This window comes from Aplysia californica, unplaced genomic scaffold (assembly GCF_000002075.1).
Source record: "Aplysia californica isolate F4 #8 unplaced genomic scaffold, AplCal3.0 scaffold00602, whole genome shotgun sequence".
Lineage (NCBI taxonomy): Eukaryota > Metazoa > Mollusca > Gastropoda > Aplysiida > Aplysiidae > Aplysia > Aplysia californica.
The window spans coordinates 389,649-407,583 of record NW_004797872.1 but is presented as its reverse complement, the minus strand read 5'-3'; the positions used below and the strand labels follow the sequence as shown (position 1 = coordinate 407,583).

At 40.4% G+C, this 17,935-nt stretch overlaps 1 protein-coding gene across 1 annotated transcript in view; it reads left to right on the top strand.

The window, feature by feature from the left end:
• LOC101862678 (mediator of RNA polymerase II transcription subunit 23) overlaps positions 1 to 17,935 on the top strand; it is a gene marked incomplete in the record, with an annotated part of 43,805 nt that overhangs the window by 7,113 nt on the left and 18,757 nt on the right. The window contains 16 exon segments of the mRNA XM_013087555.2: positions 472 to 585; positions 1,056 to 1,189; positions 2,213 to 2,324; positions 2,939 to 3,037; positions 4,685 to 4,792; positions 5,511 to 5,580; positions 6,485 to 6,597; positions 6,961 to 7,056; positions 8,042 to 8,236; positions 9,570 to 9,656; positions 11,028 to 11,221; positions 11,939 to 12,006; positions 12,807 to 12,975; positions 13,795 to 13,937; positions 14,579 to 14,753; positions 16,682 to 16,854. Coding sequence (XP_012943009.1) covers positions 472 to 585; positions 1,056 to 1,189; positions 2,213 to 2,324; positions 2,939 to 3,037; positions 4,685 to 4,792; positions 5,511 to 5,580; positions 6,485 to 6,597; positions 6,961 to 7,056; positions 8,042 to 8,236; positions 9,570 to 9,656; positions 11,028 to 11,221; positions 11,939 to 12,006; positions 12,807 to 12,975; positions 13,795 to 13,937; positions 14,579 to 14,753; positions 16,682 to 16,854 — 2,050 coding nt within the window.

The following is a 17,935-nucleotide window of genomic DNA, read 5'->3' as shown; positions in this document are numbered from 1 at the left end:
CCCCCCCCTCTCTCTCCAATATGATGTTATAACTCACAGATCACATTATAATTTGGAGGGGGGAGCGGGAGAAAGGCTGTGTACTGATAAATCCTCAATTTGATTTAATGATTTTATGAGAATATATATGGATGCTGATCTTTTGAGTGTTCTGGAAATGTATGTAGTCTAACATGCGCATAGAAAATTAGGTGGGATGCGGGAATCTTTTTTGTTATGTACAAATTTTGCTATGTTCATTTTTTAAATAGAAAGAAAATATTACAAGGAAAAATTCCGGACCTTAGAGTCTGCTCCCTATATGTGTACAAGACTGGAATTGATTAAGTAAGTCACTTTGTTGCAGTTTTTACGGAGAAATTAATTGAGAATGAACACGCTGTGATGTTGTGTAACTCCTATAATGATTGTTCCTTACTGCTACATGTTAATCCAGTTTGAAGATTTAAATTTTCCCTTATATTCTCATAGGATAACACTTTGATTGGAGCCGCCTACTGTCCCATATCAGTGAAGAGGTCTGGATTGACGCTGCAAGACAAATGTGTGGACAGTGTACAAGAATTTTGGGGACTGCTTGCTAACGTAAGATGTCCTGTGAATGTTTGGTCTGAAATACTTTGATAGAGGATAAATGTCAGACCTAATTTTTAGGCTGCACCCGTTTCATCAGCCCCTTCTAACGCGGTTTTTGTTTTACATGGCAGATGGCAAAGACGGATTGTTGAATGGGGTATTGTGTTAGGTGTCTTTTTATATCTTTTTAGTCTGCGTTCGGGATTTGTGTATGGGGGTTATAAATGACCAGGTTTTATTTAATGATTTAGAGTTTCCTTTGTGGATATTGGGATGAAACAGAGCAGCCACCACTCAGGTTGATGGGATGAAATGAGTGCTCTGTTTTTTTGAAAGTTCAGGAAGAATCTATATATATATAAAATTTTAATAAAAGATGAAATCCCATTTGGTATTCTTTCTTTCTTTCTTTCTCTTGGAACTAATAGATGAGAACCTCCTGCTTCTCGGATTGACTTTATAACTATTCAATCTCACAGGAGCCAAAAGAAACCAGGGACCTGGCCCTCCGCCTGTTGGTGCAACACCTTCACAAACAGTGGAACCAGAAACGGGTCGATGCGGTCAGCTTTGCCTTGGAGTCCTTGGTTGAGAACAGTACTGTAGAAGCAAAGTAAGTGCAGGCAAAGACGGGCGAGGAGGGGAGAGAGTTCTGAACCAATAGACACAGAGGCTGATATACATACAGTGAAAACTATCGAAGGCAACCACCCGTTGTTGAGGGGAAAAGTGGTTGTCTTAGACATGTAATGGGAAAAAATGCAAGGGGGGTGGGGGGAGTGGTCTTTTGTAGAGGTAATTGTCTTGGACAGGTGGCTGTTACAGCAGGTTGGATTGTAGTTAGAAGTAAGTTCAGTTTGTCTCCATGGGTGGGCTGAGGTGGTTCAGTTTCTCATGTACATTTATGAAGAAAACAAGTCCTTATGTTTGAACGGGTGGTGATTGTAAGATGAATTATTCTTTTGGTGATCCTTCTGTTGGTTACAGGATAATGTGGGAACCATAGAGTTGCAATATTAGCTTCATTTCTATTCACTGTGATTGATTCAGTAAATCAATGCTCTTCATTTCACTTAATCCAGCCCCTCCCCCAGGGACTTTTACCCCTACCTTTTATACTGACTCAGGACTTTGACTCCGGTGGGGGGTGTTTTTGTGCTCCTGTTGTAGTGTGCTGATCTGTTGTACTGTGTGGATCTGTTGTACTGTGTGGATCTGTTGTACTGTGCTGATCTGTTGTACTGTGCTGATCTGTTGCACCTTTGGTAAAGAGTGCTGTAGATTCTTTTTTTCCCCCTACACGTAGTGCTATAAGTGGACACTAGCAAACACATAAATGATCATTCTGTATGTGTTTGTTGACTATTAGTTAGGTGGGTTGGGGGCGGGGTAGGGCCAATTAGTAGCGCACCATGCAACTGCAAAACTGGCGGAAAATTTCCAGTTTGTTGGATTACATTATTTTGACGAGTACCTGATTTCACTACGGTGTCCCACGTATGTAACAATAATTATAGATAACATTTATGTAACGCAAATTCCCGCTCTGTGCGCTTATATAAACTGCCATGGGTCCTCATTTGGGGTAGTGATTGCTATTCAAATCTGTTTTACTACTAAAGTTTTGTTATTCTAGGTCGGTGTGTGATGCGCTGCTGTCATGTGACAAACTCACCTTTGAGGAAGAACTGCACTGGGTGGCCACGTTCAAGCTGGTCCGGAAAATTATTGGTGGAGTTGATTATAAGGTAAAGGACTGTTTACTAGGTTCTTTTTTTTTTACTGTGATAAATGTTGTTTAGATATTTGTGTATGAAGTTTTACTGCAAGGGGGATACGAGGACTGCTATTGAGCTTAGTTGTTTTGTTTACTTAAGTTTGTGTTTTAAGGATTTTGCTTTTATCTGTATATGAATCAGAACTGTGTGGGGTTGTCTCGAAGGACTTATATTTCTTCGCTTGTCACCTTTTTGTTGCTATGGGTTTGCCTACTGTGAAAATGTGACAGCAAAGCAGGTATGAAATATCCTGTTTTTTCCAACGGAAGAACTTACCTCCCCCATTCTTGACATGATGTAACAATAAATTATGAAATCTCAGTCGTTGTATAACTTTGTGAAGCTATATTTGACATAGTTTGAACAACAACATTCTAAGAATAGATTCATGAAAGTATGCTCTTATCCTGTATTTGATTTTGAATGTGTTTAGAATAGGTGTGGAATGGAAAGTGACTGGGGTTGCTTCTCTTCGGAACTTTTACTCCATTGGTCTGATAGCCAGTCTACAATATTTAGAAGTTATTTTATGGTCTTGCCTGTGTTCATGTTGTTCTGATTCATTTTTCTAACTTATTTTCCAGGGTGTTCGTAACTTGCTGAAAGTTGTCCTAGAAAAGTGTCAACTCCTCAACATTGTGAGCAATGTATCTTGTCTGCCGCTCATCAAAGTGGTCATTTCCGTAAGTTTTGATGGTTTCTTGCCACCATAGATATTTAAGGTGCTGATAGATGTGTCTGTATTACAGAGCTTCCACTCTTCCGTATATTTACGGAAATCTGTACTTTCTGCCAGTTCCGTACTTGTTCCTCCATCATTATCAACTCCCTCCGTAAAAAAAACTGCAACAGCGTAGGACTAGATATCTACTGAAATTCCGTAGCAAAAGATCCGTACTTGCCTTCGTATCTTCTTGTAGAAGCTACAGATATTTACTGTAATTCTCTCGGCAATAAGTTAATGTTATAGAGACCTGCCAGATTGCGCTTTTCCTGCAATCGGCCATTATTCCTCTATGCCCCATGCGTTCATTGTGGATTGGTTGGCGATCCATTTTTACCTGCAGATTGATCCAAATCTGGCTAACTTTTTGTGCCAATTTCCTCCTTTCTATCATTCACTCATTCCGTCTGTCTATCTTCTGACTGTTGCCACTGCTGGAAAATATGTGCGTTGATCAAGTAAATTGACTTGTGATCTTAGACAGAAAATTACTGTCAGAAAGAAACTTGTTTGCAAATTTATTGTCTAGATCTAGAGAAATTATCAATGCGAAGATTCTACGGCAGGGGAACACGATAAGGGCCGTGATGAAAGAAATTTATGCTAAAATTTACTAAAATCAAGAACAGATCTAATTCGAAGTGGTGTTCCGAGGTTGTGACGTGCAACATTCAGAAGTGAAAATTGTGGAAAATTAGGGTATACGCTGGGTTACTGTATTGTGAAGGTGCATATCTATTCATTATTCCCAGGCATGCCTTCTATCAATCGTGCAATGACAAGTTAATTGAATTATAGGTCTAGTAGCAATGGAAGGGGAACCTGCTTTTAAACATTGCCAGCAATGGAAAGATATGTAGGTGAAAAAATCAAACAAGACAAAATGTTGGCGAACAAATAAATGTTGTGGGTTGTAGGCAATCTCTTCCAACAGGCTCCCAAATGCCATTTTCAACCCTCTAAAAGCACTAAATTTCAATTCCCTGGACCCTGCTGGGGGCCTATGCGACCCCCAGACCCCTAGCAGAATTTTCCTTACTTTTCAGCTTCAGCTGGTGGAAGCACCGGTATTACCTTGTGCAGAATATGTTTTTTCAGTGTACATATTTCTTTGGGTTCATATACTCTGCAAATCTTTGGGACGAAAAAAAAAAAGAAAAAAGAAAAGTTTGGCTTAAGAATACCTCAATTTGTGCAAATTTACTTCAACAGTCCAGTGAGAATTTGATGCCATGCTTATTATCATAATGTGATGGAAAAATATTTGCTTTTCAGAGGTATATTATTGTTCAGGGTACATGATGAGGATTGATGTGGGAAAAAAAAGAATGTTTTGTGTGTTAGCCCCCTCTTATGATCTGAATAATGAGCAGTGTGCAAATGAGAGAGGGAAGTTGGAGAGGGGGAGACAGGACTATGATTTAGTTTTTTTAAAGAACTCTGCCAAATGTGTCTGAATAAAGCTTTTGTTCTGGTCAGTCAAGTTATGTTGTGTGGGGGTGGAAGAAGGAAGGACGGGGCTTCAGAGCAGGAGTTGACTACTTTTGTTGTTGTTGTTGTAATAGTCTCACTCCCCTTTATATTCCTATGTTTGGGTGTTTTACAGTTGGTGAAGTACATAATAGACCGGAATTCCTGTTTGATGCCTGCCTATCTGGCCATCTATGAAATTTCCAGATTTGAGACAGACAAAAATCAGCTTTGGCCTCACTGGGTAAGTCTTAAATGTCATCCGATTTTGTTGCTGCTTTCACATTTTTTCCTGTTTATAAAATATTTTATTGATATTGTCTGTAAATTGTACTAACTGCTTAATTAAAAAATCTGGAACAAACAAAGATAAGTTTCAAGAGGAATGATGGAGCAAAGGGGTAATGGTTCTTCAAGAAGCTATGGTCCCTTTTTAAAAGTCTTTCTGGAGACTGGGGAGCGGTTGAGTGATGAGCTGTGCAAATTGTTTTGGTGTTATTGAACCTTGCAGAAATATGCTGCATTCACTGTACTTACAAAGAGGCTAAAACAGCACCTGGACATGGATGGCTGGTGCCTCTATAAATAAATAAATTATTGTCAAGGTCACTGTACTTCCACATGGGCCGGTTGCATTAGGGCAACCTCTATCACACGGAGAATGTTAGATTCTATAAAGAGTAGTATTTGTTTTATATCAGTGGTTAAGAGTTTCTAAAAATTGATTGGAAGAAATAGTCGACTCTTTTTTTTATTCGTGACCATTGCTAAGATTGATCTGCAGGCTGTCTTTAAATATAAAAATGAGGAGTCAGCAAGCAGTAGTATAAAAGTACTGTGGGTTTAATGTCTTCCCTCATCATTTAAATCTGGTTCTTTATTGTGTGTGAACAATTGTCAAGAAACCAGTTAGACGCTTACAGAGTAACACTATCAGTATATGTTTGCTCTTGCTATTTCAGCCTCTGGGAAAACTACTGTGTGACTTTGTGGATGGATTCCGGCACTGTGCTCAGATGGTCTCCATTTCTGGTAAACATTTTTAGATGTCTCTTCTTGTTTGAGCCACGCTGTTTCAAAGAGGGCATACTGTTTGTTGGACTTTGTGAATCAGACTTCTGTTCCTGTGAAGATTTTGTAAACCTGTAAATAGCATGTTTTTGTAAGGAGACATTCCAAATGGAATATTCACACTTTTTAAAATTAAAAATGTATAGTGATGAATTTAAAATCTTTTGCATGTTCTCACACACAGCAGATAATCCTTTTAAAGGTTAAAAAAAAAGTGTTTTGTCAAGGATCACTGTAAATGTTGTCATTGATGGGTAGATCAAAATGATGGCTAGCCTTAGACACGAGAAGAGGTTTGAATTGTTTTATTTCTTGACTGAAAATTTTATTCACTAGAAATCCTAGAATGGTATTGAAACCTGATGATGATCTTAGGTAGCACTATTTAAAAAAAAAAAAGTACCTTTGTTTCTTGGTAGTGATGTCGAATGCTTAAAGGTTTGGTTTTGTGTGTGTTTGCTGCAGACTGTCTTTTGGCAGGTGCTCTGGTGTGGTTTGCTTCTTCTTTCCTATCAAACATCTATCGTCCTTATCTCCCCTCCTTCTTTTTTATATTTGTTACTCTCTTGTAACACCTCTAATCTTCTGGCGCTCATATGACCTTATGCAGTTGCGAGCGCCGTAAAACCTCTACGAAAACAAACAAGACTGTCTTTCAACATTTAACAAAACTACACCCCTCCAGCTCATCAACCACCTGTGGTTAGAGGGCACAACGGGTAGGTTCTATTTCTTTATTCTTCCTCTGTTTTGTCTGTCCATCTCGCTTTTTCCCCCCAGCACAAAATGGCCGTTGTTGTGTTGATGTGCTCCTCTTTACTCACAGCAGCTCTTCGATAATTTATTATTATTTCCCCACCCCCAGGGCGTCACCAGCTGCTCCCAATTGTTGGTCATTCCATGGTAGCCAGCAACGTGTGGAAGCTGAACAGGACAACTCTCAAGTTCTCCCTCAATGGCCCCTTGCCTTATAATGGGGTCAGTGGACAACATTTTCTTTTGGTGTCTTTAGAAGTTGGTGCTGTTGAGCGAGAATTTGCAGTATACAAATTCAATTTGTTAATATTATTGTATTTTGTCCAACAAGTTTCATAAATTATTAATTTCGCTACAGCATGCAGCTGTGTTCCACTCCGTAACTCATTTCTGATTTGATTTTTAGTTGAAGAGGTATTTATAAGATTGTTTGTATTGGTGAAATATTTTGGCTTGTGTGACAGTGGTGAATTATTACTTTTACATATGCCTTGTGCTTTCCATTGTAAATCACATTTTTCCAACAGGGATCAGTAAATATTCTGATTTTTTAAATTATTTTGAAAATAATTTTTATGTGTGCAGGAATTACAGGAGGCTCAGACCAACCTGTTGCGCTATGTCCTAGAACAGCCTTACTCTCGGGAGCTGGTCTGCAATATGCTGGAGCTGAATATACAGGTTGGTTGTTTGAACCTTGATACATAGAATGGCATACTAACAGGAATTTAATAATAGAGCGATTGGGAATCCCCCCCCCCCCCCAAGAAGCTGTTCAAATTCAAGCTAAAATGGGGCTTTTGTAGCTGTGAATCTTTCGTTGAGTTTTTGTGCTGGTGAAAAGGGAAGGGAAGGTAAGAGATGGAGAAATGGTTTTTGGGAGGGGGGGGTGCGGATGTTGAAAGTATGTATTGAAAAAGCTTTTGCTATTCTTGTACACAACCAGCAGGTAACGGCTTACTTCTTTGCTGTTGTCGGTTTCTTCTTCAACATCGTTTCCATGCAACTGTTTTTTCTTCTTGAACTTATTGCAAACTGTTTATCTGTGCAGGAGGAAAACGGCTTTCTTGCTGTGTGTCGTTGCCATTTTGATCAGATGATAGAGAACTTTATCTTTGTGGGAGGTTTTTGATGCAAATGCTGACTGTGGCAGTCAGAGATGTATATGCTAGGTAGAGATTGGTAGAAACGAAATGCTCTGTAGGTAATCTTCAGCAGATTATGTCAGAAATTTCTTTCTCTTAGCGCCTCTCACACGTCCACAGAAATGTATACCGTCTTCCTGTTTTTTCACAAAAGCAAGACATACAAACACATGCGGAAGCGCTTTTTCGCATCTTTCTCGTTCTCTTTTTTTTCTGTCTATCTATCTGTCTGTCTGTCTCCTACACTCTCTCTCTCTCTCTCTCTCTCTCTCTCTCTCTCTCTCTCTCTCTCTCTCTCTCTCTCTCTCTCTCTCTCTCTCTCTCTTTCTCTCTCTCCCCCTCTCCCTCTCCCCCCCCCCCCTCTCTCTCTCTCTCTCTCTCTCTCTCTCTCTCTTTCTTTCCTCCCTCTCTCTGTCTCCTCCGATCTCTCTCTCTTTACACCCCAGTCTCTCTGTCTCTTAACCTCTCCCCATCCACAGACAAAAGATGATTGATGGAATTATGTATTTGTCTCCGTACAGCACAAGCAGCTGTGTGAGGTCCTCGAGCAGCAGTTGGTGGACCTCCTGGTCCTAGCCCTAGAGCGCTTTGAGCATGACACCTCAGGCTACGGTGACTCCCAGCTGCAGTGGCAACACCTCTCCTCACAGCTCATCTACTTTGTGCTCTTCCAGTTTGCCAGCTTCTCACGCATTGTGCTCTCTCTCTATGAACAGGTGAATTTGGTAAAAGTATAAGTCAGTCCCCCACATCTTATTACCTCTTGACGATCACACTGCCCTTGTTTGTTTCCTGCTCTTAGAAGATGAAACTGTACCAAACAGGGACCTTGGATGTTGCACACTAGGCAAAGCACTTTGAAGTGGGGCTCCCAACTTTACTTTTACCGAGTATTTCATGTTAGAGACAACAGGATTGTTGTCATGCAGTGATTTATGAAAACTTCAGCATACTGGTACATGCACTCGTGTGAACACGCACATGTGCTCATGCTTGTTCACACCCATATGTGAGGCAGCGTGGTGGAATCAGGCTCTCGTCAATTTTGAGTCATGTAGAGTTATTGGTACCATCTTAAAGCTTGTTCACTTGTCTTTATTTGCATGAAAAAAATATCCATTTATCTTGTACACAAGTCGAGATATTTGCAAATAAAGGAGGTGGGGGTCACCTGTATTCAGAGGTAAAATTAGTGAGAAAATGGCCGCCAAAGATTAGTTATTTTCTTAGATTAAGAGTCCATAGTAACTGAAAATTTACATTTTTTGTGAATTCAATGAACGTTTTTCAGAAAAATCCACACAAAAATGAGTTCTTTAATGGGCAGGAATGGTGTTCTGCCAGAAAACGAAAATTTGATAAAAATTCTCAAACCTGCCGAAAAATGCGAGTTTCTTCACTTTAATTATTTTGACGAGAGCCTGATTCCACCACGCTGCCTCACATATGCTTATATGTACCTACATATCCTATAAAAGTAATAGATGAATGTATATGGAGAATGCTCAATATTTCTATAGAGTGTTTTTCATTTTCATGCTCCTGTAAATAAGTCCCTCATTTGATAGGCTCTTGGAGCATGTTCAAATAAGCTATGAAAGTCACAGCGAAATTCCATGTCACAAACACTAGAATCAAGCCTAGAAATGTCCCTGAATAGTTTGAACATGTTTTCTCTCCCCACTCCAAGGTCCTTTGTACAGGTTGTTTAGGTTAAAATTTAAATTGTGAAACATCTTGAATATGATTTACCATGTGGCAGAGTCAGTTATTTTAATAAGAGTAATAGGTTTTAAGTTTTAGTGTGAATGAAGAATTTGTACGAGAACGCAAGTGGTCCTCCAATGTGCCACTCATGAAAATAATTACAATCGTTTCGCATGGAATGACAAAATATACATGTACTTTCTATTAACAATGATTTTTATGGTATATTGTTTAAAATAAGTTTCTATTGAATGTACAAGGAGGATAGTGTACATGCCACAGTATGATTTTCTCTTCTTTAGTGATTATGCTGTTTCTTCCCCCCTATTTTCCATTCTGCAGCTGAAAGGGAAGAATTTGAAAAAGGGAAGACATCATCTCATGTGGGTGTTGCTTCAGTTCATATCCGGAAGCATTCAGAAAAATCCCGTGAGTATAGCCGAAACTTTTTTTTCTCCACCTACTCTTTTTTTCTTCTACCCCCCGGGACAGTGCCACTGACTGTAGTGTCTTTAGACCCCCCGGGGCAGTGCCACTGACTGTAGTGACCCCCCGGGGCGGTGCCACTGACTGTAGTGTCTTTAGACCCCCCGGGGCAGTGCCACTGACTGTAGTGACCCCCCGGGGCGGTGCCACTGACTGTAGTGTCTTTAGACCCCCCGGGGCAGTGCCACTGACTGTAGTGACCCCCCGGGGCAGTGCCACTGACTGTAGTGTCTTTAGGCCATTCCCAAAGGGGGGACATTTCTCGTTCAAGCATAGTGGAATTGTAAATGGGCTGATTCATGTCACGCTTATAACTGTGCCTGATCTACAACAGGGAACTGCTGCTTTTTCTTTCCTGATCCTTACTATTGTCATTTTCCTCTACTTCTTTTGTATGTTTGTCACTCTTTTGTGACCTGCTATTTCCGGGGTGCCTTGATAGTTGAAGCAGACCTTGTGCTGTTGAAGCTAGAGAGGTGAGAAGTCTGATTCCCTGTAAAGACTTCTCTGTTGACACCCACCCCTTGGCGCTCATATGACCTTATGCAGTTGCGAGCGCCGTAAAACCCTCTACTATTAAAAAAAAATATTTTTCTTCTTTTAGACAAGATTGCGGGTGTTGAATTGTTGTGGCATCCATGACCTTAATCCTTTGAGCCCAGACCTCCTGAGGCTACCATGCTCCTTTGCCTGAGCTCCTGAGCGATATATTACTAACAATCATATGATCGTCGGAATCACATTTCAAATCCCACTCAGGGCAGTCCTTGTTAGTACCAGCGTCTAATTCAGAAAGATTAAAAAAAAAAAAATCAATGTTTTGTGTAGGAAACATTGTTTTACGAAAGTGTTTTGTCTCAGGTGGGCCGGGTTGGAGATAGGGTCTCGTTCACCGGTGTACCGGTGGCTATACATACGGACAGTTTTACGCACCGTCGGTGTACAGGTGGCAAGGGCTCAAGGTTATGGGCTCAATTGCTCTTGTGCTCTCTCTCTCTCTCTCTCTCTCTCTCTCTCTCTCTCTCTCTCTCTCTCTCTCTCTCTCTCTCTCTCTCTCTCTCTCTCTCTCTCCCTCCCTCCCCCCTCTCTCTCTCTCTCTCTCTCTCTCCTCTGCCTCCCTCCCTCCCTTCCTCCCTCCCTCCCTCTCTCTCTCTCTCTCTCTCTCTCTCTCTCCCTCTCTCCCTCTCCCTCTCTCCCTCTCCCTCTCCCTCCCCCTCCCCCTCCCTCTCTCTTCATCTCCCTTTTTCTGTCCCCTTCCCTCCTCCCTCCATCTCCCCCTGCAATAATTGAACTTTTTGATATACCCCCGGCCAGATTGACGACTTTCTGCCGGTGATGAAGCTGTATGACCTGTTGTATGAGGACAAGGAGCCAATCGCTGTGCCCGACATCAACAGTCCCCAGTCCACTCACGTGATGGCAGCCACCTGCATCTGGATACATCTCAACAAAAAAGCTGTGAAGACAAAGCTGAGACCAATCCCGATTTCCCTGCGTGAACATTTAGAGTGAGTATCTTCTCCTCTTCTCCTTCCTCCACAGCTTCTTTTGGTAAAGAATTGTGTTCTTGTAGCACTCTTAAACTACAAAATTAACTCTTTAAAAAAAATGAAAAATATACATAAGGAACGTATATATTTTTATGTTTCAAATTGCAACTGCTCAGAGTAAGACTCCATCATATGTGATTTTTTTAAAATGGCCTATAGTGGAGTATAACCTTAAGCAGTTGATATTATTTGAAATAACCATTGCCTTGTTAATGGGTAAAAGACATCTTGTGAATTGCTTCCTTCTGTAGCAAGATCTGAGGTGTTCATGTTTCTCGAATTTTAGCATTGTAGAGTTGTAAACACAGGTCTATTATTTTAATTTGTGTTGCTGGATCTTTTTGTAACTGTAATTGTTGTTGAACTTGCTCCTGACAGTGATTATGTGCTAGGATTTGTTTGACTCGCTATGCGCATTGATTTATATATTTTGTATTATCTGTATTATTTATTTTTATTTCCATCAATGCCCAGTAAATCTGTTATTGCAGCTGGTGAGAGCAATAAATGTTAAGTGACTGTATGTCACTTATTACCAGAATGTAAGTCTGCATATACATTTTTGTACCTGTATATCAAAGCCCATTCTTCCATTTACAAGTCATTATTGTTACATTCTGACAACTGCAATATATCTTTTAAAAAAATAATTATTTGTTTTGTTTTATTTTTCAGATTTCTTAAACAGAATCTCAAGTCTTTCACACTGCAAGGCTATCGCATCGCTTTGATGTGTAATGCTTGTAAGTTGTTACAGCCAAGTTTTGTGTTCGGTAGACTGATATATTGGTTTCCCAGGAGATGAATGGAGATTCCTTTCCCATTGTTGTTGTGGGATTGACTGCAGGGGATTAAAATGGTGATTTTGGATAGCCAAAACTATTTAGCAATTGTTCGAATCATATGATATTGGGTTTTTGTTTGTTTTTTCGACTAGTTACTAGTTAAAATGAACGAGCTGAGCTTGGAAGAATGGCCCAGGACAAAGATAAATGGAAGTAGCTTGTATGTGGCGTATACCCTGCCAGGGGTGAAAGGCATTGATGATGATTAGTTAAAATGAGCTTCAACTTGGTCATTGTGCATCGTTTTGGATGAGTGTGCTTACATTTATTTAAATAGCAGGAAAACTTTGCCTGTGCATTGATGGATATTCCTGGATGTTAATCGAAGTATTCACTCTGAGAAAATTTCTGACCAATTAAATGATGAATGTTTTGAAAGACTAATACTTGGTAAATGGTCTCAGACTAGAAGCAGCTTGTTGGTGCTGGTGGTAGGTCTAGTTTTTTTGGTCGTATCTTTCATTCCTTTGGCTTTTCCTGTCATTGACAGACCATTACTGTATCAATCGGCTCTAATTTATGTCTACATTCTAATAATCCATGCTCTTCATTTCTTATTACTTCAGATCAATGTGTATTCCTTTATTGTCTCACTATCTCTGAAATGCCACACTTGAAGATTCGTTGGACCGACAAATAAATTATTTCATACTTTATGACATTTATGATGGGAGATGTTGTGTTTGTGGCCCCAACAGACAGCACAGACACCGACAACTTCAGTCGGCCCATGAGCTTCCTGGTGGAGACCATCTACGGCAACAACAAGAACACCACTCTGCTACCAGGCAGCGTGGTGGCCTCCGCACCTACCACACCTCTACAGATGAACTTCCTGGATTCACTCACTGTCCATGCTAAGATGAGGTGCGTACATGTGCGTTGTTATTGTAAAAGATCTCAGCAAATTCTTATGCGGTAATGTGATAGTTACTGAAAGAGTTTCACATTTTTAATGAAAATTCGATAGTTTTAGAAATGAGAAAGTTTTTCAAGATCTAGAAAACTATAAATTTTGTTTAATAATGCTTTTGTTTTGGTTAAAACTCAGCCCAGTAAATTCTGGTATTGTCTTTAACTTACTCGGCCTCTATTTCCTGAAGTCTTACATTGCTTTGAGAATTTTGTCTTGTGTCACTAAAATGATAATACATACATGTGTTACGACGTGGTGGAATCAGGCTCTCGTCAATTTTTGGGCACGTGGGGTTATTGGTATCATCTTGAAGCTTGTTCACATGTCTTTATTTGGATGAAAAAATATCCATTTATCTTGAATACAAGTCGAGATATTTGCGAATAAAGGAGATGGGGGTCTCCTGGTTTCAGAGGTAAAATAAGTGAGAAAATTGCCTCCAAAGATTAGTTATTTCCTTAGCTGAAGAGTCCGTGGTAACTGAAAACTTACATATTTTGTGCCTTCAATCAACGTTTTTCAGTCAAATCCACACAGAAATGTATTTAATAGGCATGAAAGGTGTTGATCCAAAAACCAAATATTCGATAAAAATTCACAAACCTGCGGAAAAATGCCATTTTCTTCACTTTGATTATTTTGACGAGAGTCTGATTCCTCCACGCTGCCTCACACATAATTATATGCTGAATGCGGGTCATCACCTGAATCAAATGTCACTCCGGTTGGGTTGTTGTAGTAACTCGGGTCCTCTGTGTTGTTTGTCTCAGTCTGATCCACAGCATCGTGACCCGAGTCATCAAACTGGCCAAGGGCAAGGCCGCTGCTGCTCTGGCCCCATCCCTCGTGGAGACGTACAGTCGGCTGCTGGTCTACATGGAGATCGAGAGCTTGGGCATCAAAGGATTCATTAGTACGTCTTATCTCGTGGAATGTTTTATCTGTGCTCAGGTCTTTTGTCTGCTGAAATCATGACCCCTTGTTAATGCCTCCTGCTCATTGGAGCAAACAAATTGTAGCGTCTTCTCTGTGACATTGTGTTGTGGATGTGTTACATTGAAAGAATGAAAACGTCAGAAAAAACACAAAATAAAAAACATTTTAAAAAACCCCTTGAGACTATTGAATTTGACTGACAGTTGGGATGCTGAGTCCAACTCAGCCTGGGACAAGGGTGTGAAATATTTCTTTTCCTTCTTCAATTGCCAGGTTTGAAACAGACATTGGCGGTCATGGTTCTCTTCTCTGCTGTAAACTGACAAAATGCCTTAAAATTTTTTTAGCGCGAAATGTTTTAAAAATATGCTAAATCGAAAGCCTGTGACTAGGTTTTGAATAAATTAGAAGTTGGAATTCAAATTTTGGAAGAACACTCTTTTAAAGTAAATACGCTGACAAAAAACCTCTATATCTCGAAACTGCTGTGAATGAAAAAAGAAAAGGCGTTTAATCCGCCTATGGCAGATTTGTCTTCTATTTTCCCATTGAAAGTTGAGAGAGTGGAAGATTTATCATGTGAACAAATGATCAAACTCTGAGACTGGCATTTTCCAGACCAACTGCTTCCTACGGTGGTGGAGAACCAGGCCCTGGGCATCCTGCACACCTTGCTGGAGATGTTCTCGTACCGGCTGCACCACACACAGATCAACTACCGCATCCAGCTGCTGGCACACCTGCACCAGATGTCCAACAACCAGCCTATCAACCAGAACCAGCTCTACATGTGGTCAGTCAAAGCCATCCGAATATTATTGGTGGAACTCTTGTTTTTTGTTTTTGTAAAGTGTTTTAGGGCGTTCGCAACTGCATAAGGTCATATTAGCGCGCGGGACACACCTAATATTTTCAGTTGGTAGGAAATTTTGAGTTTTGCCCGGGTGGTGGCCGAAGCCTACTCTTATCAATTTTAGACCACCAAGGGATCTTTAACATGCGCAACTTGCACACGGGCCCTCCGAGATTTTTCGCCCTTGTCCGAGAAGGCTAGGTGTAGTTCTTTCCTACCAGAAGATCAGGGGTGTGGCAGAAAGACAGCAGTAAGGAGGAGCCAAGGAGTAACAGTAGAAAGGCTGCAGAAAGAGTCAGGAGCCCATAGGAGGGGGCAAAGGAGATAAGGGGGTGGGGGCAGAAAGTAGAAATGAAAGCAGACAGCAGAACATTGCTAGAGAACAGGAAAGGAGGTGAAAGGAGACAATTTTAGAGAAGAACATTTTTTGGTCGCTACCCGGATTCGAACCCGGGACCTTTGAATGAGAGGCCAACATCTTAACCTCTAGGCCACGAGAGCCCCCCTTGTTGTAACTCTTAGTATGTTGAGTGTTTTAGCGCCTATAAAATTGACAGCTTGCACTGTATGCTTCCCAGGGAGTTGAGATTGTTTCAGAATGCTGTCAGGTCTGCTGGGGTAAAAATATAGATTGTAAAGCGCATAGAGTTGAGTGGGAATCTGCGCTATACAAATGTTATCTATCTATCTATCCATCTATCTATACAGCATGCCAGTTCAGCTGTGGCACTGTCGATACAATTTCACTTCCTTACAATAAGTTCTATCGGACATTTTTGTCCATTTTTAGTCACTAGGACCATGAGATTAGAAACCAAATGTTCTGTCTCCTCTATCAAAAACATAGGATTATTCACAGACATTATCAAGATATTCAGAGATTTGCATTCGAAACAACTGTACGTGGTGTGAAACTCTAAATGTTTAAAGTCTCTAGACTAGGTCCTGAGCAGATAAAACTTTGTAATTCGAGGGGAGCAGTCTGTGCCAGCTGAACCGGCCTGTTGCCTCACTTGGTTGTGAACCGGCATGTTGCCTCACTTGGTTTGTTCACTGTCATAATGAAAGTCTACGGTGCTTCATCCAATCCATTATTTGATCTGAGTGGGTAAACCAGAAAAATGTTGCAATGGAAGTCAATTTGAACGAATAAAACCACTTGTGGCTTTGTTTGCAGTATCTTTCATTGATTGGTCATGAAATTTCTCACTGCCCCACTCTTCAGCTGTTTTTATTGATATTTACACTAGATAACCATAATTGTATGGGCGTGCCTCTCAAGAAAGAAAGATATAAAAGAAGTTTTTTACCATCTAGCATAAGGCTTTTGTTAGAATGAGCATAGATGTGTGTTTCTCTTACAGTATGTATCTGTATGAAACTCCAAAGGTCTAGTATTTAAATTCCTGCATGTGGTTGAATGATGCATTTGATGTAAATGTACATTTTGTCAGCTTTACTTCTCCTTTCATATTGAATTTTAATGAGAGTAATATATATATAATTTAAATTTTTAAAATGTATACCTGCATGTGTTTTTACGGTCCTGTACAGCCAAGGAAAATTTTCCTCTGGGATAATAAAGTACTATCTTATCTTATCTTATCTTATCTTATCTTATCTTATCACTCAAATAATTTCCTTGGGGTGGGGGTGGGGGTGGGGGGGCAAACAGATTGATCATTGTTCCCTTCACTGTGTTAAGCACTCTTCTCGTCATTGTCATTTGTCGATGATTCTTGTCCTTTGTTTCTGCAGTTTGGAGAGCACCATCCTGAAGTTGATCATGGCAAACAGATTGATCGTTGTTCCCTTCACTCTTCTCGTCATTGTCATTTGTCAATGATTCTTGTCCTTTGTTTCTGCAGTGTGGAGAGCACCATACTGAAGTTGATCATTGGTCTGGGCAGCTCAGAAGTCCAGCCCCAGATGTCTCGAATCTCAAGTGAAGGCAAAGGTGGAGCTTCCTTCTTGGTCAGCGAATCAGAGGAGCTCAACAGAGCCCTGGTTTTGACCATTGCTCGGGCCATGCATGTTACTGGTACGCTTGAAACAGACTTGATTTGTCTTAGTTTTTAGCAGAATGTAATATCTATGGGAGCAGCAAGAACAACAGACACCATTGTTGCAGCACAGGACAGGGTGAAGTGGAGGTCTATGATCGCCCACGCCAGTCGGCAAGGCACCGGGTGATATGAATATCTATGAATTTTGATAAAATACAAACCCTTGTGCCTTTGCGCATCACAGCCCACTGTTTCAGGTTCCCGTAAGACATAGCTGCAACCCCCACTGTGACCCCAAGGTGACCCTGGATGTGCACACCCGCTCATGCCTGATTGATATGTTGGGCAATATTTTACCTTTACCAAAATGTTGCCTTGCTCGATGTAAATCCATAACCGAAACAATTGGTAAACTGGAATATTGCAAAAATGCTGTAAGATAAGATACGAAATAAGAAATTAAGTCAGTAAATTGAGACAGGTGTGCAGAGACCTGTGTAAAGGAAACTGATTATTTTACAACAACCTGGTCAGATGGAAACAGGGATTCGTGTTGTCAGGGTTTTCATGAATTTAGGATTACGGTAAAAGCAAAGGATAGTGAAATTATAGTTTGTTGTAATTTTTCAAGCTCAAGTGTTTAAATTACTCTGCTCCTTAGTAGTAGTATAGGGTTTTACAGCGCTCGCAACTGTGAGGTCGTATGAGCGCTCTGCTCCTTACTTACAAATTCAGGATTATTTCTTTTAAGGATTAGTGCGAATAGCTGACTTGAATATATGAAGTGCAGGAATTGTGGTTCAACTGTAGCACATTAAATCCTGTTACTGGCTATCACACAAACAAGAAGTTAATGATGAAATCAGAAAAAGATAATTCTGTCATTTTATAATGTTTGCTGGAAATGCTTTTTTTGCATGCAGGTCTTCAGAAAGAGTTGGGATAAACCGTTCCACTGTAGATTCTTACGGGTTTTCATTTATTTGCTGTTGCTTCCCATTCTAATTTGTAAATTCGTAAAGTTGATACTCATAATATATGTCTGTCTGTCTGTCTGTCTGTCTGTCTGTCTGTCTGTCTGTCTGTATCTCTCTCTCTCTCTCTCTCTCTCTCTCT